At 48.5% G+C, this 23,212-nt stretch overlaps 1 protein-coding gene across 1 annotated transcript in view; it reads right to left on the bottom strand.

Moving 5' to 3' along the window:
- Positions 1-939: 939 nt before the first annotated feature.
- The window catches only part of LOC128973651 (macrophage mannose receptor 1-like), a 60,538-nt gene continuing 38,265 nt past the window's right edge, over positions 940-23,212 (bottom strand). Inside the window, exons 19-30 of the mRNA XM_054390010.1 lie at positions 23,060-23,160; positions 22,125-22,267; positions 20,780-20,894; positions 19,430-19,593; positions 16,717-16,819; positions 15,638-15,861; positions 14,076-14,241; positions 12,081-12,233; positions 7,670-7,786; positions 4,520-4,687; positions 1,530-1,583; positions 940-1,190 (exon numbers count right to left, since the gene is read on the bottom strand). Of these exons, the coding sequence (XP_054245985.1) occupies positions 940-1,190; positions 1,530-1,583; positions 4,520-4,687; positions 7,670-7,786; positions 12,081-12,233; positions 14,076-14,241; positions 15,638-15,861; positions 16,717-16,819; positions 19,430-19,593; positions 20,780-20,894; positions 22,125-22,267; positions 23,060-23,160 (1,759 nt within the window). The remainder of the gene's footprint in view (positions 1,191-1,529; positions 1,584-4,519; positions 4,688-7,669; positions 7,787-12,080; positions 12,234-14,075; positions 14,242-15,637; positions 15,862-16,716; positions 16,820-19,429; positions 19,594-20,779; positions 20,895-22,124; positions 22,268-23,059; positions 23,161-23,212) is intronic.

Below are 23,212 nucleotides of genomic sequence, written 5' to 3'. Positions count from 1 at the left end.
TGAACCTTCAGGACAGGCACAAGGAGTGTTCCTCCCTCTCCTCTGTGGTAGTTGTGCTGAGAAGAAGGAAGTTTTGCTGTGGTGTTCATCACCTGTCCCAGCCAAACCCACTGGTGCCCATCCAGGACACAGGGAGTTAACACCACCCACACTTTTCCATCCTAGAAGCCTGGCCCCAGACTTCCCCTGATGAAACCTTAGAACACACAAACTGCAAGACCTGCATGCTTGGTTCTCTGTGCTGTGTGAAATTGTGGCAGCTGAAATTCTATCATAAGAGACTGTTTTCCCCATGTGGTTCACAGGGGATGTGACCAAACACAGACTTGTCATCTAGCAGATACCTGAAGATGGTAGAATTCAAGAGGTGATTGCTGAATAGCTTGGAGAATCTGGTGCAGAACCCTCAGAGCTTTCAAGTTGCTCTATCTGTAGTTGACTCATTTATTGCATCCATTTCTACTGCTTCATTCAATAATTAGTCAATATGATGGTGAGGGAACACTGGAACAGGCTGCCCAGGGGGGTCATGGAGTCTCCCTCTCTGGAGATAATTCCAAACCTGCCTGGATGTGTTCTGTGTGAGCTGCCCTGGGTGCTGCTGCTCTGGCAGGGGGGTTGGACTGGATGATCTCTGGAGGTCCTTTCCAAGCCCCAGCATTCTGGTGTCCTGTGATGATCTCTGAAGGCCCACACTGGGCCATCAAATGGTGAGATCTGAAAACTTCCACATTAGAGAATGGTTCCAAAACCAAGTAACTGCTGTAGACAAAATGACACACACAAACACACACACTGAGCCTGCCTGCATCAGCATTTACACAGAAGAAAAACAGCTTTGGCTTCATTCTAATTGCATAATTTTATTAAAACAAGGCACATTTCCTTTCTGGCATCCCAGTTCACATCCCAGTTCACAACCCCTTTCCTTCTCTCACGTTAGAGGGTGGCGTGCTCGTTGTGCTCGATGTTGGACACAAGATCCTTGGTGTCACTGGTGCCAGAAGCTGCCTCCCCATTGAAGTACAGATTGTTCTCAAAGCTGTCACTTGTTGGCAGGCGAGCCTTCCTCCTTTTGTAGAAGAGGTAGCCTGCCAGGCTGCTGCCAGCCAGGATGAAGATGACAACAATGACTACAACTCCTGTTTTACCGTGGTCCAGAGCAGCAGACTTCTCGTCCTCTGTCATGGCTGAAAACAGAGACAGAGCCATCAGGAGGGCACTGCACACAAGTTCTTTAGAAAGCATGCCCTATTTGATTCAAAATGATGAAACACAAAGATAGCAACATAAAATTAATTGATTTTAATGGGCTAATTAGCTTGCTAAATCACAAATTATTGTTGTCTTACACCTGGATGGTGAATGGAGTAGATGGAATACCACCAGGGAACAATATGCCTCTAGGAAACAGGCCTGGAGCTCGGGTAGAGCAGAAAATGGCAGAGCCATTGTACAGGAGATGGCTCCTTCTCTCTAGCATCTCCCATGGGGCCAGATTTTTCCTGCTTGAAAGGCATCAGTCTTACCCTTGGGAGGCATTTCAGTGGGTGGCATCTCAGCTGCCGGCGGCGTCTCCGCTACTGCCATTTCAAACAAGGAAACAGAGTTCTGTTATTGACTTATTCTGCTATTTACTGCTGTAGTATTTATGTCTATCTTTGGAACAGACTGAAAATCATCTTCAGAGAAGTCTGTGGTGACACAACTCATCAGCAAATAGTGACAGCACGTGGGCTGCATCCATAGAGAGATACAGGCACCTAACAGAGGCACAGCACAAATCTGTGGGGCTCTGGCCTCATATGTACTATCAAGTTGGAAGGGACCATTAGAGGTTCATCTTGTCCAAGCCCACTGCAGTCAGCAGGGACACCTCCAGCTAGAGCAGGATGCTCAGGGCCACAGCAAGTTTGATCTTGAATATCTCCAGAGATGGAGCCTCAACCACCTCCCTGGGCAACCTGTTCCAGTGTTCCACCATCCTCATGGTGCAGAACTTCTTCCTCACATCCAATCTCAATCTGCTCTGCTCTAGTTTGAAGCCATTGCCCCTGGTCCTGTCCCTGCAGGCCTTTGCAAACAGTCTCTCTGCAGCCTTCTTGTAGCCCCCTTCAGGTACTGGCAGGTTGCTCTTAGGTCTCCCTGAAGCCTTCTCCTCTCCAGGCTGAACAGCCCCAACTCTCTCAGCCTGTCCCCACAGCAGAGGTACTCAAGCCCTGTGATCATCTTCATGGCTGTCCTCTGGGCCTGCTCCAACAGGTCCATGTCTCTCTTGTGTTGTTGTTATCTACATAAACTAGCAGAAGAGAAGGAACCTCAAAGAGCTCCATAGAGACAGAGCCTGGATCAGTGTAAAAGCACAAGGAAAGGCAGCCAGCACCTTCAGGACAGAGATGATCAAGAGCAAGTCTCAATGCCATTAGAAATTCTTGCAGCAGTTGTTCTATAGAGAGATTGCAAGTGGGACAAAGGTCATGGCCTATCTACACAGACAATGAAGTCGCTCATGAACTCCAAGATATGCCAGCATGTATCAAAACCAAACTGACCTGTTTGGTGACCATTTAGATTTTAATATCTGGACCATGAAATCTGACTCTGAAGACCAAGGTCCCCATTTTGCTATCAGGACATAAGGTCAGTCTGTAACTAAATCCTGAATCAATGAATCATGGTTCTTTCTGGAGCATCTTTTACATGAGGAAAGGTTAAGAGCCCTGGAACTGTTTAGAGCAGAATAAAAGGTTCACAGGGGACCTCATCAATGTGTAAGTGTATCTGAAAGGGGAGTGTGAAGTGACAGAGCTCTTCTCAGTGGTGCCAGTGACAGGACAGAGGCAGTGGGCACAAGCTGAAACACAGGAGGTTCCCTTTGAACTTAAGGAAACACTTCTGTGTTGTGTAGGCAACTGAGCACTGCCACAGTTATTAGCCAAGAAGTAAGGGTGGTCATTGATCCCAACACTTGTGACCTTCATCTGGGACATGATGGAGAATGAAAATAAAATGCCTTCTTGATTGCCAGGCACAATGGGACAAGACAGGCAAGGGGACTGTAAGTGGATTGCTGCAGTGTTTCCTGGAGGAGATGCAGGGATCAGGACAGGCATCTGAGTAAGGAAGAATAATTCTGCAGGCCAGCAGATTTCTAGAACACATAGCAGAATTTCTCTGCTCTCCAGCCTGGCAGAGGAAGTGGGCATGGGTCAGATACTAGATGTGTTTCACTCTTCCAAGTAAACATTAGTAAGAGTTTGGATTTTGCAATACATGCTGGAAGAAACAGGAACAGATGAGCACTAGATGTCCTTACTGGCAAATCTGCACACTCAGTTCCTTCAGGAAGGTTTAGCATGTCCACATCGTGCTCTTTGCTTTGCTTCTCATTCATTTGTCCTCTCCAGACAGAAAGAGAGCAGAGGGAGGAAAGGCTCACAACTGATCAGGAACTCACAGCTCACAAATACTCCAGTCACAGAAACACTGCTGCACACTCAGGAGATGCAGGCACATGAGACTGCCAGGGGAAAACAGGCAAAGGGCAGAGCAGAGGAGAGACCCTGAGGCATAGCTGAGAGCAATCTGTGTGTGCAAGGCACAGCACTGGCATGGTGGTTACTCAACCATCAGAGATACAGCATGCACCAACTCCAGGGAGGGCAGCAGGTAGTTAGGAGAGGAGCACAAGTTTTGTTTAAAGCCATTCTGAAGGGACTTGAGCACAAGCCAGAGCTTGTATCTCCTGACAACAGTGATTGCTGGGCTGCAGCAAGAAAAGTGTGGCCAGCAAGGTGAGGGAGGTGATTCAGCCCCTGTACTCCACTCTGCTGAGACCACACCTGGAGCTCTGTGTCCAGTTCTGGAGCCTCTGTTCCAGGAAAGATCTGGAGGTGCTGGAAGGTGTCCAGAGAAGGGCCTCGAAGATGAGCAGAGGGCTGGAGCTGCTCTGCTCTGGAGACAGACTGAGAGAGTTGGGGTTGTTCAGTCTGGAGAAGAGAAGGCTCCAAGAAGACCTTCTTGTGGCCTTGCAGTATCTGAAGGGGGCTCCAAGAAAGCTGGGGAGGGACTTTTTAGTGAGTCAGGGAGTGATAGGACTGGGGGGAATGGAGCAAACTAGAAGTGGGGAGATTCAGATTGGATGTTAGGAAGAAGTTCTTCCCCATGAGGGTGATGAGAGACTGGAAGAGGTTGCCCAGGAAGGGAGTGGAAGCCTCATCCCTGGAGGTTTTTAAGGCCAGGTTGGACGTGGCTGTGAGCAACCTGCTCTAGTGTGAGATGTCCCTGACCATAGTAGGGGGGTTGGAACTGAGTTCCCTTCCAAGCCTAACAATTCTCTGATTCCTTCTGTTGGATGCAAATGTGAAACCCTTGGCATTTACAGCACCCAGCTTCAACCCCTCCTAAAGCCTTCAAAGACCCAGCTACTACCACAGTTACACTGTGTGTAATGGGCAGCTACCAACAGCAGCCCCAAAGAGTTCCACACACCAAACCAGCTGCTCAGCACAGCACTTACTTTTGGGCTTTTTACAGACAAAGCTTTTGAATGAAGAGCAGTAGTTATTATTCCAGTAGCCAGAGTCTGCATACATCTCAACACAGTGCTCATTCTGCAGAGAGGAAGGTTCTCCCACGTTCCAGTTGACAAAATCCACCACAGTGTTGTCCAGCCACAGCCATTGTCCTACATTGGAAAAAAAACATCAGACATGAAAAAAACCAAGGCCATGAAAATGCTCAGGGGGTTGGAGCAGCTCTGCTACAAGGCCAGGCTGAGGGAGCTGGGGGTGTTCAGCCTGGGGAAGAGAAGGCTCCAGGGAGACCTAACAGCAGCCTGCCAGTACCTGAAGGGAGCTACAAGAAGGCTGCAGAGAGACTGTTTGCAAAGGCCTGCAGGGACAGGACCAGGGGCAATGGCTTCAAACTAGAGCAGAGCAGATTGAGATTGGATGTGAGGAAGAAGTTCTGCACCATGAGGGTGGTGGAACACTGGAACAGGTTGCCCAGGGCGGTGGTTGAGGCTCCATCCCTGGAGATCTTCAAGGTGAGGCTGGACAGGGCTCTAGGCAACCTGATCTAGTGGAGGATGTCCCTGCTGAGTGCCAGAGGGATTAGACTGGATGAGCTTTGGAGGTCCTTTCCAACCCAGACCATTCTGTTATTCTATGATTTCCACATTGATACCTGTTCCATATTTATTGCCTTCCTGAGAAATCTACTGTGAGCCACTCTTGGAGCTAGGCCACCAGACTCTTTAGAGAGTCTGACACATCCTGCTGCCCTTCAGTTTTCATGTGAATGATACAGTCACAGAATCACCATGGCTGGAAAAGATCTTCAAGATCATAGAACCATAGAATCACAGAATGTTAGGGGCTGGCAAGGACTTCCAGAGATCATCCAGTCCAACCACCCTGCCAGAGGAGGAACACCCAGGGCAGGTCACACAGGAACACATCCAGGTGGGGTTGGAAAGACTCCGGAGAAGGAGACTCCACAACCTCTCTGGGCAGCCTGCTCCAGGCCTCCAGCACCCTCACACCAAAGAAGTTTCTCCTCATGTTGAGGTGAAACCTTCTCTGTTCAAGTCTGTATCCATTGTTCCTTGTCTTGCCACTGGGCACCACCATGAAGAGCCTGTCCCCTTCATCCTGACCCCTACCCCTCAGCTATTGATAGACATTGACCAGATCCCTCTCAGCCTTCTCTTCTCCAGACTAAACAGCCCCAGGGCTCTCAGCCTCTCTTCATAGCAGAAATCTTCCATTCCCTTCATCATCCTCATACCTCTCTGTTGGACTCTCTCCAGCAGATCCCTGTCATTCTTGAATTGGACACAATATCCCAAATGTGGTCTTAGCAGGGCAGAGTGAGAGAAGGATCTCCCTAGCCCTGCTGGCCACACTTTTCTTGATGCAACCCAGGATGCCTTTGGCCTCACAAGTGCACTTTGCTGTCCCATGCAGAACTTGCTGCCCACCAGGACTCCAAGGTCTTTCTCTTTGGAGCTGCTCCCAAGCCCAAGCATTGTCTAAGTCCAGCAGGGCCACTACTACAGCATGTCCTTGAGCACCATATCTACAACATCACTTTTTTGGAAGATGCTCTGGCTCATGATGCCACAAAGGGAAGGAGGTTTCCAGCCCCACCTCCCACAAGGCCTGGCAGTGCTGCACTGCCCATTACTTATCCAATTCAGAGAAGTGAGTGATGTCAAACGAGGACTGAACTTCACCCCACCCTTTTCTCAGGCATCGGTAGGGAGGTTTTGCACTGCCCATTTCAAAGCCCCCACTCCTTCCCCAAAGTCTTTAAAAACCCAGCTTTACCCCATTATTTCCCCAATTTCTCCTCCTTTCCACTCACTTTCCACACATGGTTTTCCTTTTCAAAGCTCTGCTTCAACAATCTTGTGATCACTGTGATTCAACTACGTTGGGGACTTTCTGTCTCTTCCTTCCTGTTCCCTTTTTTCCTTTCTTTCTTTTAATAGTGCTGTTTATTTAGAATGATTGTGTCCCTTGTGACTCTTTGGTTGTACTCAAACAAGCATATTCTTAGGCTCAGCACAAAAGCTCTGCTTTGTTTTCTTTCAAGACTCTTCGTAATTTACTTTTGGGTTTTTTGTGGGTTTTTTTGTTGTTGTAGTTGCTGCTGTTGGTGGGGTTTGTTTGTATTGTTGTTTGGGTTTGGTGGTGGTGGTGGTTCTTTTGGTTGGTAGTTGGTGGGGTTTTTTTTAAGCAAATGACCCTACTACAATCCTCACTATCAGTATAGGCTGGGGCATGAGGTGATAGAAAGCAGCCCTGAGGAAAAGGACTTGGGGTGCTGGTGGATGAGAAGCTGGACAGGAGCAGGCAGTGTGAGCTTGCAGCACAGAGGCCAATGGCAGCCTGGGCTGCATCCAAAACAGCATTGCCAGAGATGGAGAGAGGGGATCCTGACCCTCTGCTCTGCTGAGACCTCACCTGAAGTGCTGTGTCCAGCTCTGGAGCCCTCAACACAGGACCTGATGGAGAGGGTCCAGAGAAGGCCACAAAAATGATGAGGGGGTTGGAGCAGCTCTGCTATGAGGACAGGCTGAGGGAGCTGGGGGTGTTCAGCCTGGAGAAGAGAAGGCTCCAGGGAGACCTAACAGCAGCCTGCCAGTACCTGAAGGGGGCTACAAGAAGGCTGCAGAGAGACTGTTTGCAAAGGCCTGCAGGGACAGGACCAGGGGCAATGGCTTCAAACTAGAGCAGAGCAGATTGAGATTGGATGTGAAGAAGAAGTTCTGCACCAGGAGGGTGGTGGAACACTGGAACAGGTTATTCAGGGAGGTGGTTGAGGCTCCATGCCTGGAGATCTTCAAGGTGAGGCTGGACAGGGCTCTGGGCAACCTGATCTAGTGTTGTCCCTGCTGAGTGCCAGAGGGGTTGGCCTAGATGAACTTTGGAGGTCCCTTCCAGACCATTTTGTGATTCTGTGAACTTTCTGTGCCTGATCTTTCTGTTATCTGTTAGTGGTTATTACTTGATGAGAGCTGCTCAGCTTCCCCTATGATGATAGCAGATAACCTTTTCTCATTTCACTGCTTATGTATTGATGTGACATTTTCAACACCCATCTCAAGCAGCTTGTGACAGTAATTCAATGAACAAGAAGATGTTGAGAGCAAAGAAATTACCATCCACATTTCTGTACATTCCTGTCCAAAAAGCTGATACTTTTCCTTCAAGTGGTGCTATGGCATTTGCCAGGAAGTTAGCTTCAGCTGAGTCTTCAACTGATACCAAAGAGGCACCTGGAAGATAGAGGGGAAAAAAAAAAAATCTCTTAGAGACTTAAGTTTGACAGTGGAAAACATCCTCATGTTCCTGTCAGATGTGAGCCCTGGCTTTGCCCCTGACTCTCTGTGCCAAATTCTAAACAGAGTTTGAGGTTCAAAAGAGAAGCTAACCCTGGAGAGTATCTTGTGAAGCACTCCAGCACTGTTGCTGATGTATTTCTTATCACTTCCATGAAACTGCACTGCTCTTTTGCTTCCTCTGCAACACAACTGAACAACCCTAGGCAAAATTCAACAGACCACTGCTGTATCCAGCATGAACCTCTACTGATGGGTTGCTATTTACAAAAAAAACACCAAACCACTCTTAAAATAGTTCAAACTTTGCAGTAAATGAGTCCAGCTTCAGTCTGTACACAACTTAATCACAGACTCACAGAATGTTAGGGGTTGGAAGGGGCCTCAAAAGCTCATCCAGTCCAACCCCCTGCCAGAGCAGGAGCACCTAGAGCAGGTCACACAGGAACACATCCAGGTAGGTTTGGAATATCTCCAGAGAGGGAGACTCCACAACCCCCCTGGGTAGCCTGTTCCAGGGATCTGTCACCCTCACAGGGTTAAAAAAAATCCTGTTTCCATGGAACTTCCTATGCTTCAGCTTCCCCCACTGCCCCTTGTGCTGGCATTGGGCATCACCCAGCAGAGCCTGGCTCCAGCCTCTGGGCACTCCCCCTGCACATCTTTATCACCAGCAATGAGGTCACCCTCAGGCTCCTCCTCTCCAGGCTACAGAGCCCTCAGCTCCCTCAGGCTCTCCTCATGAGGAAGATGTTCCACTGCCTGCAGCAGCTTTGTGGCTCTGTGCTGGACCTCAGTTTCCTGAGGTCCTTCTTGAGCTGAGGGGCCCAGAACTGGACACAATACTCCAGGTGTGGCCTCAGCAGGGCAGAGTAGAGGGGGAGGAGAACCTCTCTGACCTAGTCACCACAGCCCTTCTAATCCACCCCAGGTCACTCTGCAGGGTGTTCTGGCAAAGCCAAGAAGGGCCAGCATGGAGCTAGCAGACAGAAGGAGGTCCAGAACTTCATAGAGTGGCATTCAGCACTGGAGAATGTGAGCTTCAGCTGTCCACAGTGTGGGGCTGGGACCCAGCCAGCAAGCAGGGAGCAGGTGCTGTGATTGGCACTGGACAGTCTTGGCTGCTGAATTTTTGGCTGTATTTCTGCTCAGGTGAGGAGAGCACAGTGACAGGGAATGAAAATCGAAGTCACTTGAATCTCTGCCCTGCTGAGACCACACCTGCAATACTGTGTCCAGTTCTGGGCTCCCCAGTCCAAGAGAGACAGAGACCTGCTGGAGAGAGTCCAACAGAGAGCTATGAGGATGCTTAGGGGACTTGAGCATCTCCCCTGTGAAGAGAGACTGAGAGCCCTGGGGATGTTTAGTCTGGAGAAGAGAAGGCTGAGAGGGGATCTGATCAATGTCTATCAATAGCTGAGGGGTGGGGGGCAAGTGGAGGGGGCCAGGCTCTGTTTGGTGGTGCACAGTAATAAGACAAGGAACAATGGATACAGACTTGAATGTAGAAGGTTTCACCTCAAGATGAGGAGAAACTTCTTTGGTGTGAGGGTGCTGGAGGCCTGGAGCAGGCTGCCCAGGGGGGTTGTGGAGTCTCCTGCTCTGGAGACTTTCCAAACCCATCTGGATGCATTCCTGGGCAAACTACCCTGGGTGATGCTGCTCTGGCAAGGGGTTGGACTGGATGATCTTTGGAGGTCCCTTCCAACCCCTAACATTCTGTGATTCTATGATTCTATAAATCACTGCTGGGCTACTGACAAATTCTGCTGTGGGTCAGAACTCTGCTATGGCTAAAATAAAACTGGAGAATGTCCAATTGCAAACAGCCCCCAGAGTGCAAGCAGGGACAGCAGGAGAGAGGATAACATGGAACCTTCCTCTTTTTTCACTGCACTGTTTATATTTTTCTGCTTGTTCCTTTTTTGCTGACTGGGATCAGATGTTCGGTTACTTGTAAGGCTCTGTCACAAAGAGCTTCACTGCACATCCAGTAAGGAGGACAGAGAGACAAGAGCAGATGGGGGATCCCTTCCATGGTTACTCACAGGTCCATCACAGAGGTATCACCCCATCAAAGGCCACTCTCTACAAGCCCAGAGGAGAACAGAGGCACAATAGAATCACAGAATGCTAGGGGCTGGAAGGGACCTCCAGAGATCATAGAGTCCAACCCCCCTGTAAAGCAGAACCACTGAGATAGCAGGGGGAGAACCCAAATGATGGGTTCAGAAGATGGGAAATGCTACTCAGACCCCTTCAAGCCTGGCACAGGACACCCTCAGCACTAAAGTCCAGGCATGATGCCCATTTAGATGAGTGGCCACCAGAGCACTTTTCAGATGGAGGGCAGTTCCCTCCTAGGGGTATGAGATCCATGATGGGATACAGAAAATCATTTCAAAACTCATCTCATGGCAACAAAAGAACTGAGAAGATTGGATGCAAATAACTCACACTGCAACACTGGACAACCCTAGAGACTGAGCTACAGCCAGAATGTTCTGTTATGAAGACTATTCTGTAATGAAAAGTAAATGATGAAGTATCTTCATCCCAACACTATGCAAATGTTGATGGGGAGATCATATAAGGTATAAAAACATAGCAAAGCCTGACCCTTCCCTCACAACCACTCCTGTCTCAAACTAGAGATGGCAACAAGGAATCATAGAATGGTTTGGGCTGGAAAGGACCTCCAAAGCTCATCCAGTCCAAGCACTCTGCAGTCAGCAGGGACATCCTCCACTAGATCAGGTTGCCCAGAGCCCTGTCTAGCCTCACCTTCAATATCTACAGGCATGGGACCTCAACCACCTCCCTGAACAACCTGTTCCAGTGTTTCACCACCCTCATGTTGCAGAACTTGTTCCTAACATCCAATCTAAATCTCCTCTCATTTCAAATCATTGCCCCTCAACCTATCACTACAGACCTTCAGAGGCAGTCCCTCTGCAGCCTTTTTGTAGCCCCCTTCAGGTACTGGAAGGCTGCTATTAGTCCAGGAGGACTCAAGAATGTACCTGAGTGCCAGCAGAGAGAGCAAGCTTCAGGTTAGTCAGCTCTAGGTGTCTATTTCCCATTGCTTTCACTGGTAGGTTTATCATGAATGGAGCCCTCAGCCAGCCAGGCATTGAAGTTTCCTATGCTGTAGACATATGAAGTGTAGCAGAATGAATCTTACATCACTCTCCCAGAAAAGGGAGTTGCAAGAATGAAAACCCAACAACTCCACTTCACCAACATATTATTCAGCCTAGAGAGTTGCAACTGTCAGTCCAGTGGCACAGAACTGCAGTAACCAACAGGCAAAGAGCAAGAGGAATACAAAGATATCCATTGCCATTACAGCAAGAGTTAGTGACTGTTGTGCACCAGGCTGGCCACCTCCTAGCAGGGCCAAAGGACAAAGTCTCGGTGCAGCAAGAAAAGTGTGGAGGTTCTTCTCCCCCTCTGCTCTGCCCTGCTGAGACCACAGCTGCAATCCTGTGTCCAGTTCTGGGCTCCCCAGTTCAAGAGAGACAGAGACCTGCTGGAGAGAGCCCAACAGAGAGCTATGAGGATGCTTAGGGGACTTGAGCATCTCCCCTGTGAAGAGAGGCTGAGAGCCCTGGGGCTGTTTAGTGCAGAGAAGAGAAGCCTGAGAGGGGATCTGATCAATGTCTATCAATAGCTGAGGGGTGGGGGTCAAGTGGAGGGGGCCAGGCTCTTTTGGTTGGTCCACAGAAATAAGCCAAGGAACAATGGATACAAACTTGAATGTAGAAGGTTTCACCTCAAGATGAGGAGAAACTTCTTTGGTGTGAGGGTGCTGGAGGCCTGGAGCAGGCTGCCCAGGGGGGTTGTGGAGTCTCCTGCTGTGGAGACTCTCCAAACTCACCTGGATGCATTCCTAGGCAGACTACCCTGGGTGATGCTGCTCTGGCAGGGTGGTTGGACTGGATGATCTCTGAAGATCCCTTCCAACCTCTAATGTACTGTGATCCTGGGATCTCCTCCTCAGGTCACACAGCTCCCTCAGTGTGTTCCCCACCATGAAAGACTGAGTGCCACTGGTGGACAGCTATTTTCCACTTCCTCCCAACTGGAGGCAATAATTGGGATTCAGCTGTCCTGTCCAACACTTAGACCATCCTTGAGATCACAGAAATACAGAGCAGATGCTCAGCTTTCCACAGAGGTGAAAAACAAGGCAGAAGGAGCTGTTCTTTGACAGAGGGAGGACACTCACCTAGTCTGAGACATTCTAGAGATGCCTGGGCCCAGTTTCTTGTAGATGAAGATTCAATGTAGTAGCAGTGACCTCGGAAAGGGATCCAGGACTTGCGTCCTTCTGATTCAGGGCACTTTCCTGGAAGCTGAGGGGGCTCAGTGGGAGCTTGAACTGTTTAACAAGGTTTTAAAAAGAGAAAGAATAAAAAGGTTTTAAACAGAGAAAGCATCAAATGCAAAGAAACAGCTTCATATATATTCTGCTGTAAGGAAGAGAATAATGGAATGCTGGAAAACTCAGTCAGGTCTTCAAAACAAAACCTACCCTTGGTAGCCTCTCCTGCTTACTACGAGGAAAGGGTCTGACATAGCACCATGGAATTGTCAGGGTTGGAAAGGACCTCAAGGATCATTCACTTCCAACCCCCATGCCATGGACAGGGACACCTCACACTAGAGCAGTTTGCTCACAGCCACATCCAGCCCGACCTGAAAAACCTCCAGGCATGAGGCTTCCACTACCTCGCTGGGCAACCTGTTCCAGTCTCTCACCGCCCTCATGGGGAACAACTTCTTTCTAATATCCAATCTGAATTTCCCCATTTCATGTTTTGCTCCATTCCCCCCAGTCCTATCATTCCCTGACACCCTAAAAAGTCCCTCCCCAGCTTTCTTGTATCTTCAGATACTGGAAGGCCACAAGGTCTCCTCAGAGCCACAACAAGGTCACTTCACAGGGCTGTGCTCCAGAGCCCTCCCCAGCTTCTTTGCCCTTCTCTGGACACATTCCAGCATCTCAACATCTCTCTTGAATTGAGGAGCCCAGAACTGGACACAGGACTCAAGGTGTGGTCTAACCAGAGCTGAGCACAGGGTAGGATGACTTCCCTGCTCCTGCTGTCCACACTATTCCTGATCCAGGCCAGGATGCCATTGGCCTTCTTGGCCACCTGGGCACACTGCTGGCTCCTGTTCAGCTGCTGTCAACCAGTACCCCCAGGTCCCTTTCCACCTGGCTGCTCTCCAGCCACTCTGTCCCCAGCCTGTAGCACTGCCTGGGGTTGTTGTGGCCAATGTGTAGAACCCTGAACTTAGCCTTGTTAAATTTCATGCCCTTGGACTCTGCCCTTCCATCCAGCCTGTCAAGGTCCCTCTGCAGGGCCCTCCTGCCCTCCAACAGATCGACTCCTGCTCCTAACTTGGTGTCATCTGCAAACTTACTGATGATGGACTCAGTCCCCTCATCCAGATCATCAATAAAGAGATTGAACAGGATGGGGCCCAGCACTGATCGCTGTGGGACACCATTAGTGACAGGCTGCCAAATGGTCCTTGAGAATCCTTACAGTGAAAAAGTTCCTGTGAATGTCCAACCTAAACCTCCCCTGGGGCAAGTTGAAGCCATTTCCTCTGGTCCTGTGACTTGTTACTACAGAGAAAAGGCCAACCCGCACCTTGCTACAAGCTCCTTTTCGAGTGAGTCTAAGCCTTGCAGAACATATCTGCCATGATAACTGTGAGGTGATTGCTGTCCACAGGCATGCTGGCAACTGCAGAATGTGTGCTGGCCCTCATTTACAAAGGCCTGCAGAGACAGGACCAGGGGCAAGGGCTTCAAACTACAGCAGAGCAGATTGAGATTGGATGTGAGGAACAAGTTCTGCATCAGGAGGGTGGTGGAACACTGCAACAGGTTGCCCAGGGAGGTGGTTGAGGCTCCATGCCTGGAGATATTGAAGGTGAGGCTGGACAGGGCTCTGGGCAACCTGATCTAGTGGAAGATGTCCTGTTGACTGCAGGGGGGTTAGACTGGATGAGCTTTGGAGGTCCCTTCCAACCCAGACCATTCTATGGTTGTATGATTTTACAGCAGCCCCACTCAAGCCAAGTAAATTTAATGATTTCATCTCTTGAAGTAGAAGCCAGCATCTAAGAGTGCACAGCAGAGCACCCTCCACAGGGAGCTCTGAAGAGACACCACCTGTAATCACAGTGGTCAGACTCAAGTTCTTACCATCAGCTTTTTTGCAAACAGAGAAGTAGCTTTCATTGCAGGATCCTGTCTTCCAGTCTCCAGAAACATCTAGATAGACACAGCCTATCTTCTGCTTTGGCTCCCCTTCAGCCCATTTGGTGTACTTCATTCTCCAGTTGTCTACCCATTCATAGCGCCCGTTGGTCTGAGAACACAACACAGCAGTCATGGAATGGCTCAGGGTGGAAGGGACCTCAGGGATCATCTACTCCCACCCACCTGCCAAGGTCAAGGCCACCTCTCAACTAGACTTGATTGCTCAAGGACTCATCCAGCCTGGCCTCCAACACCTCCAGGAAGGAGGCGTCCACAATGTCCCTGGCAACCTGTTCCAGTGTCTCGCCACCTTCATACTGAATGAAGAACTTCTTCCTAAGCTCCAGCCTAACCCTACTGGCCCTCAGCTACAAACCTTGTCCTGTCTCTAGACAATGTCATGAAAAGTCCCTCTGCAGCCTTCCTGTAAGATCCCTTCAAGTACTGGAAGGCAGCTCTAAGGTCTCCCTGGAGTTGAGTCTTCTACAGACTGAAGAACCTCAGCTCCCTCAGCCTATCCTCACAGCAGAGGTGCTCCACGCCTTGTGGATCACCTTTGTGGCCTCCTCAGGGCTTGCTGCAATAGTTCCATGTCCTTCTTATGCTGGGGACACCAGAACTCAATCCTCCTGTAGACAGAACATCCTAAGGATTAGGACAAGGAGGAATTGATCAGTAGTTTGAAGCTACATGAACACCTGGGCAGCTGCAGAAATCTCTCAATATCTGTGGATTTGCTCTCAAACACACAGAGATATTTCAAGATGCCAGCCTCAGACATTGTTTGGAAGTGCCCAGAGTGCAGTATCACAGCAAAGGTGTGAGAAACAAGTGAAATATCTACAATACAAAAAGAATGACTTCAGAGGACAGACTGCTGTCTGTAAATCTTACAGTATATAAAAGTCCTTAGGACCAAGATACAGGCCCCTCAGGTCAAGAAGGACCTCAGGGAACTTCTTGAAAGAGTCCAGCACAGATATGCAAAGTTTCTGCAGGCAGTGGAACATCTCCCTGGGAGGCCAGGCTGAGGGAGCTGGGGCTTGGAGCTTGCAGCAGAGGAGCCTGAGGGCTGCCCTCATTGCTGGGGATAAAGATGTGCAGGGCTGGAGCCAGGCTCTGCTCAGGGATGTCCAAGGACAGCACAAGGGGCACTGGGGGCAAGCTGGAGCAGAGGAGGTGCCACAGGAACAGAAGGGAAAACTTTGCTAGTGTGAGGGTGCTGGAGGCCTGGAGCAGGCTGCCCAGAGAGGTTGTGGAGTCTCCTTCTCTGGAGGCTTTCCAAAGCCACCTGGATGTGTTCCTGTGTGACCTGTCCTGGGTGATGCTGCTCTGGCAGGGGGGTTGGACTGGATGATCTCTAAAGGTCCCTTCCAACCCCCAAAGTTCTGTGATTCTGTGAAGATACAAACTAGGAAGCTAAAGACAAGAGAGCTAACACTTCCCAGCTCCTGAGCTGTCCCTGTGAGAAGCAGCATCCTGCTCAGTTATTTTGATGTTCTTACCACATTACTGTTCAGACCAATCCAGACAGGCAGTCCATACTTCAGCATCTTCAGCCACAGGAAAGAGTGGCTGTAGGGGTCTAGGATGCTGGAAAGGTCAAACTGCTCCTGTCTGCAGTTTTTTCTTGCATCCTCCCACTCCATTTTGGTGTGGATGAACAAATAACTGCTGTTACCATAACGGATAATGCTGGAGGAGCTTGGAGAAGGCTGAAACTCAGCTTCTGTAAAATAAAGGATCGGGGGGGGGGGGGGGGGGCGGGGAAAGGGAGTGATTGACTTGTTCAGAAAGGGGCTTGTGGGCTCACTGTGTTGCAAGCAGAACTAAACTAAAAGCCTTTTCTCTTGATTTCATGCTCCCTGCCTGTTCACAGTATCACAGTATATCAGAGGTTGGAAGGGACCTCAAGAGATCATCAGGTCCAACCCCCCTGCCACAGCAGGATCACTCTCATGGTGCAGATGAGTATCTTCCTGATATTCAATCTCACTCTGCTCTGCTCTAGTTTGAAGCCATTGCCCCTGGTCCTGTCCCTGCAGGCCTTTACTAACAGTCCCTCTGCAGCCTTCTTGTAGCCCTCTTCAGGTACTGGCAGGTTGCTCTTAAGTCTCCCTGGAGCCTTCTCTCCTCCAGGCTGAACACTCCCAGCTCCCTCAGCCTGTCCTCATAGCAGAGCTGCTCCAACCCCCTGATAATTTTCATGGCCTTCCTCTGGACCCTCTCCATCAGGTCCATGTCCTTCCTGTAGGAAGCATTGCACAGAATGTTCCTTCTTGTCAGGGGATTTTTTAAACAGCCCTTTTCCTTTCCACAGCTTTGGGATTGATTTTTCCTGCTAGTGCTGGTTTAAAGAACAACACCTAGCCCACACTGACCAAAAAAAGTGAAACTGCAGCCAGATTCATAGGGGTGCAGGACTTCCTGGTCCACCTCCTGCACACTCTGGACCTCCTGGAGGTCTGTAACTTTGTGGTTCTTAAAGGCAACTCACCCTCAAACTACCACAAAATCCAAACACCCAAGCAATTCCCTGGAAAGCTGTAAGGTCTGCTGGTGGTTTAACTAAGGAGAGAAATACCTGCATTGATCTGGCAAATGTATCCTCTGGTGCTCCCACAAGTCTCATCAGCCCACTTCCCTGCTTTCTTCACAGGGCTGTTCCTCATGACAACACAATCAGCCTCGAGGCAAAAAGAGAGCAGATCAGTTACAGACAGCTAGAAGAAATGAGTAATAAAGCTTTTGTCTTCATTTTACATCTCCAGACACAAGTTAGTGCTGCAGTTTGACATTTAAGGTGCAAGTTGGATGATGTGGAGGTTCTGTTCCTCTTTACGTCACAAATTTCTTCATTTTGCTCTCTCTTGCACAACATTAGGCTGGAGTAAGCAGACCAGAGAACTGTCAGTGTTTTCATATCTCCAGGCACACAGAAGGAGAGAAGGAAAGCCCCAGTCAACCTAAAGAGAAGTGAAATCAACTACTGTGGAAAAGACTGGAGGACTTCACCCCAGAAAGAAACCTGAATGGGCACTGCAGGATTCCTGACACATCAGATTGCTTGCTGCAAGCTGTGATACCATAAACAGCAAAATCAGAGCTGCTCCCGCCCAAAGGCAGCCACTGCTCTGTCAGTGGCTCCCTCACAGTGACATTTCAGCTTCTCTGATATGGACATGACAGGTAGAGACCTTGTTGTGGCCTTCCAGTATATGAAGGGGGCTACAAGAAAGCTGGGGAGGGACTTTTTAGGGTGTCAGGGAGTGATAGGACTGGGGGGGATGAAGCAAAAGTAGAAGTGGGAAGATTCAGATTGGATGTGAGGAAGAAGTTCTTCCCCAAGAGGGTGGTGAGACACTGGAACAGGTTGCCCAGGGAGGTGGTGGAAGCCTCATGCCTGGAGGTTTTTGCAGCCAGGCTGGATGTGGCTGTGAGCAACCTGCTGGAGTGTGAGGTGTCCCTGCCCATGGCATGGGGGTTGGAACTGGATGATCCTTGAGGTCCCTTCCAGTTCAAACCATTCTATGAATCTGTTTGGTTTTGCTGTTCAGCAGGAGATGTGCAGAGAAAAGTTTCATTTGTGAGTGAAATGCCCCAAGATTGAAACCTTTCAAACTGCACAGCTGTAGGATGTTTTCTATCAACTATGATCACTTATTTTCTGCAAGGTCAAGTAAACTTAAAAATAAGTATGGAATGTGTAACACAGTTGCTATTCCAAAAGCCCATTTGTAACCTTGGAAGTTGTCACCAAAGATTTCACAGAAACTCTACTACTTTGCATGGGAAAATGTTCCAGGGGGAACATTTTTAAGATGCTTTCTCTTTTGAACTCCCAATTCTCCTAAATTCAGAAAGGAAAAAAGGATATCACACATACTGGAGCCAGTGCAGAGGAGGGCAAGGAAGCTGTGAAGGGACTAGGGAATAAATCTTCACAAGAGTGACTGAAGGAGCTGGGGATGGTTAGTGTGAAACAGAGGAGGCTGAGGGGAGACCTCCTGGCTGTCTACAGCTACCTGAAAGGAGGTTGTGGAGAGGTTGGTGCTGGTCTCTCCTCACAGGGAATTAGTGACAGAACAAGAGGGAATGGCCTCAAGCTGCAGCAGGGCAGGGTTAGACTGGACAGTAGGAAACATTTTTTTACCAGCAAGAGTGGTCAGACAGTGGCACAGGCTGCCCAGGGAGGTGGTGGAGTCACCAACCCTGGAGGTGTTTAAAGGTGGTTTGGATGTGGTGGTTGGGGATATGCTTTAGGGGTGAACCTTGTAGAGTAGGGTCAGTGGTTGGACTTGGTGATCCTGAGGGGCTTTTCCAACCTGAATGCTTCTGTGATTCTGTGAAAATCAGATTTCTGCATTGGAAATTACACTGAAGAGAACTAGAGCTATTTCTAGCTGTAGCTGCATGGCACAGAAGTATCTAAGCAGGGAGGAACTCTATGACCTATCAGAGCAGTTTGTATGAGAGAGAAATAGGGGAAGTGCTTTTCTTTTTTCCTCTGTAAAACCTGAATGGTTGGCTTTTTATAGCAGCACATCCTTCCCTCCAGTGTGCCTGGCAGGATGTGCTTCTATGTAAAATGTGGCTGTTGAAGGGGAAGGGTTGTAAGTAACCCTCACAAGCCGTGTGCCTACTGAGAAACCTGCTGCCCTCAGGCACAGCTCTGGTCAGGGAGGACTGGGAGGAGCTGCTCTTGAAGTCTGCTTTTGGAGCAAGGAATCCCCCTGGCCTCCTCAGAGCAAGGAATCCCACTGGCCTCTCAGAGCAAGGAATCCCACTGGCCTCTCCACTACAGGCTGTGAGAGAAGGTGTGATGAACACAGCAGTGTAGCCTCCATGGGCACAGAGAACAGAATTCTGAAGGCAGTCTCCACAGCTCCTGCCACCAGCTAAGGCACTAACTGCCCAAGTGCCCAAAGCCATTCCCCCTACTTGGCTTCCTCTTTGACATGTACAGAAGTATGAAAGCAGCAGCCAAGCAGTAATCCTAACATATGCATGAATCACAGAATCATAGAATTGTCAGGGTTGGAAAGAACCTCAAGGATCATCCTGTTCCAACCCCCCTGCCATGGCCAGGGACACCTCACACTACAGCAGGTTGCTCACAGCCACATCCAGCCTGGCCTTAAAACCTCCAGGCATGAGGCTTCCACCACCTCCCTGGGCAACCTGTGCCAGTGTCTCACCACCCTCATGGGGAAGAACTTCTTCCTAACATCCAATCTGAACCTACCCATGCAAATCTGAACTAAGATTTCAGTGAGCAATTTGTGACTGCTACTTACCTGCCCATCATATAAACCCCTGTGTCCTGATGGGAAGCCTTTGGCCCAGTTTGTAAAGTAAACTCCTGTTCCATCTGTCCAGAGGAACTTCAGCTCATGATTTATGTCATTAAGTCCAATCCATACATCAGTAGCAAAATCTTTCATATGGAATGTGAGGAAAGCTGGAGGAAAAAAGGGCAAAGAAGAAGAGGAATAGTTTGACTGGAGGCTAAGTGACATGTCTGCTCTTGCTGAGCTTGGCCAGCATTACATATTGTTATCTGAAATACAGAACACTTCACTATTGACAAGACAAGCAGCTAAGATGAAAATCTTCAGCAATGATCTGCAAGAGGGCATTGAGACACTCTCAGTAGGTTTGCAGATGACACCAAGCTGGGTGGCTGTGTCCATCTGCTAGAGCGTAGGGAAGCTTTGCAGTGGGATCTGGACAGGTGAGAGCCATGAGCCAAGGCTCATTGGATGAAGTTCAACAAGGCCAAGTGCCCATATGAACAGTTCCTCTCCAGCCTTCCTGCAGCTTCCTTTCAAGTATTGGAAGGCAGCTCTAACACCCCCAGCCCCCTCAGCCTGTCCTCACAGCAGAGCTGCTCCAGCCCTTGGATCATCTTTGTGGCCTCCTCTGCACTCACTCCACAGCTCTGTGTCCTTCTTCTGCTGGGGACACCAGAACTGGAGGCAGGATTGGAGGTGAGGTCTGAGCAGAACAGAGTCAAGGGGCACAATCCCCTCTCCTGCCCTGCTGCCCACACTCCTCTGGCTGCAGCCCAGCACACAGCTGCCTGCTGGGCTGCAGGAGGGCACTGCTGGCTCCTGGGGAGCTGCTCAGCAACCAACACCCCCAAGACTCTTTCTTCAGGGTTGCTCTCAACCCACTCTGCACCCAACCTGGATTTATGCTTGAGATAATAAGTTCCTCTAGTGAGAAGAATAGCACAGCTCTGGTGAGTTGTGGGCCAGTGCCTGATCAGTCCAACCTCTGCCCCAGGCTGCCCAAAGGCAGGAAGTTCTGACCTAAAGGAGTCCTGCTGGAGCTAATAGGAAAGCCATGCAGTGAGTTAATGCCACCTAGTGAAACTACTGCATTTGGAATGGAACTTGCTGGGTCCAGCCAGCATCATGTGTAATCAGAAAAAGCACTGCTTTGGCTGCCAGGACAGTATGACTCTCTCTGTGTATAGATATATGAGCAACAGTAAAACTTGCTAGGTTCAGGTGAGGATTTGATGTAAATTTCCATGTTTTGGAACAAAACCCAGAGGTGCGGTCATCATTCTTCCCACAAATAGAGCAGCCATCCTGTGAGGATGAAACGTTAGCTCATTGCTAGAGGGCCAGACACAGTACCTTGCACTTGTGCATTGGGGATGCTGGCCAGGTTGCCTCCCAGGTTCATGCAGGCTGTCCGTGCAGCATGCCAGGTGACACGTTCATCCTCGGCAGAGCCAAAGATCTTGTAGCACTACAACAGGAACAAATTCCCTCTGTGTTATCTCTACCTCAATATCCCTCCCTGATTGAAAAACAATGCTTTAAGCAAAGCAGGGTGGAGAAAAGGCATGCAAAGAATGCTTTTATCTGAAAAAAACCTCACCCCATGTTCAGCTTAAAGTGAGCTAAAAAGGGTCCTCCTTCTAGATAAAATTGAAGGTCTCAAGGTTTAAATGACATTTTGATGCTGGTCCTTGTTCTATATGAATTTAAGGTCTCAAGGTTTAAATGAGATTTGGATGTTGGTCATTGTTCTATATGAATTTAAGGTCTCAAGGTTTAAATGAGATTTGGATGCTGGTCCTTGTTCTATATGAAATTGAAGGTCTCAAGGTTTAAATGATATTTTGATGGTGGTCCCTGTTCCAGATAAAATTGAAGGTTTCAAGGTTTAAATGAGATTTTTGTGATGCTGGTCCTTGTTCTATATCAAATGGAAGGTTTCAAGGCTTAAATGACTTTTTGATACTGGTCCTTGTTCTGTATGAAATTGAAGGTTTCAAGGTTAAAATGACTTTTTGATGCCGGTTTTTGTTCTAGGTGAATTGAAGGTCTCAAGGTTTAAATGAGCTTTTGATGCTGGTCCTTGTTCTATACGAAACTGAAGGTCTCAGGAAGTGTTTTGCTCAACAAGACACATACTGGACTTGATCTGAAATGCCTGGAAAAGGAGCAAAATCTGACTTTCTGCAGTCAGCTAACAGTGGTAAGTCACTGGAAGCATAGAATGGCCTGGGTTGGAAGGGAACTCCAAAGGTCATCCAGTCCAACCCATACCTGACTGATCTCAGCCTGCCTGTTTATTGGTTTGACTCCACCATGCATGCCATGTTAGCAAAATTAAGGAAGACAATGTGGCTAAAGCCCACCAAGACCAAAGTGCTGACAATGCAGGAACTCTGTCTAAACTCCTTAGGAAATGCATATGGAAAGGTTTGAAGAGAGGACTAGAGAATGACTTTTGTCAACTGCAACTGGATATGCTCATCTGGCACTGCATGAGAGGCATCAGGAAAGCACCTTTCCTGCAAAACAGTGGATGGGCAAACAGAAAAGCAGGCAGGTGTCAAGCAGCTCTCTGTGAAAAATAGTAATATTTTACTTTAGTAAGAAATAATATTATTAAATAATCCCCTTGGTAAATAGTTCCCTGATGACTGCTTTGCCCACCACCCAGCACATACTCTATTTGTTGGGGTACCTTATTGTGAAAGGAAAGCCAAGCAGGATGACATCCTCTTGGGCTTGAAGATGTTGTTGGAGCAGCAGTGGCATTAATGGAGCTGTTGTGCCTTTCACATATGTAGGGATTGGGATAACCACAGTTTATGTCATTCCAGTACCCTGGATGTAAGATAAATGGGGAACTGTATGACACCACATCCAGAGCTGGTTACATGGAAGTAATTTTTGCTTGTTCTTACACAAAGTGCTGTTGCAAGACAAGATCAAAGCTTCTGGGTCACTCAGCTCACTACCATTCTACATCTATCTATATCTTTATCTATTTCTACATCTATATCTATTTCTATATCTGTATCTTTATATCTATTTCTATTTCTATATCTGTATCTATATATCTATATTTATTCCTATATCTATTTCTACATCTGTACCTGTATATCTATTTCTATATCTGTATCTATATTTCTATATCTATATCTATGTATCTATATCATCTATATCTGTATTCTATCTAGGAGAAATGTGTCACTCTGTATACACTGCAGTTACAGAATGGGAAATGCAGTGGTATACTAGGTGCTAGAAATAGCAAATTTATGGGGCCACATTAGGCCAATTTTAACGAAAAATATAAACCAGTTGTATCCTGATCAGAACCACAGAACTCACTCACAGCTCCTTCAGAACCCTCTCACAGCTTCTTCCCCAGACTCCTCTCACACCTTCTTCCCCATATCCCTTTCACATCTTCTTCCCCATGCTAGGCTTAAGGTGAACACGAGCACAAAACTCTTGAGTCCTGAATATAACACCAGGGTCTGATTCTTTAATATTTTGCAGAAGAAGAAAGAAGAGGGGGAAAAGGGGTGCCTAGCAAAAGGAAAAAAACAATGGAAGTTGTGAGACAAACCCACAAGGAATGAACTTGAGAAGCAAAGGTGTAAAACTCACCTAAATTCCTGTACATAACCACACAGTTTTCGTCGTTGTTTGCAAAGTTAGGTTCGTGTGGTGCCCAGGCCAGGTAACTCACTGGGGTGCCATCCATCCAGCTTGGGAAAACAAGGCAGGAGAGCACTGCTTTAACAGGCAAGGGGAAGAGCT

Source organism: Indicator indicator, chromosome 20 (assembly GCF_027791375.1).
Source record: "Indicator indicator isolate 239-I01 chromosome 20, UM_Iind_1.1, whole genome shotgun sequence".
Lineage (NCBI taxonomy): Eukaryota > Metazoa > Chordata > Aves > Piciformes > Indicatoridae > Indicator > Indicator indicator.
Note: the sequence above shows the minus strand (reverse complement) of the source record. Positions and strands in the feature narration are given on the sequence as shown.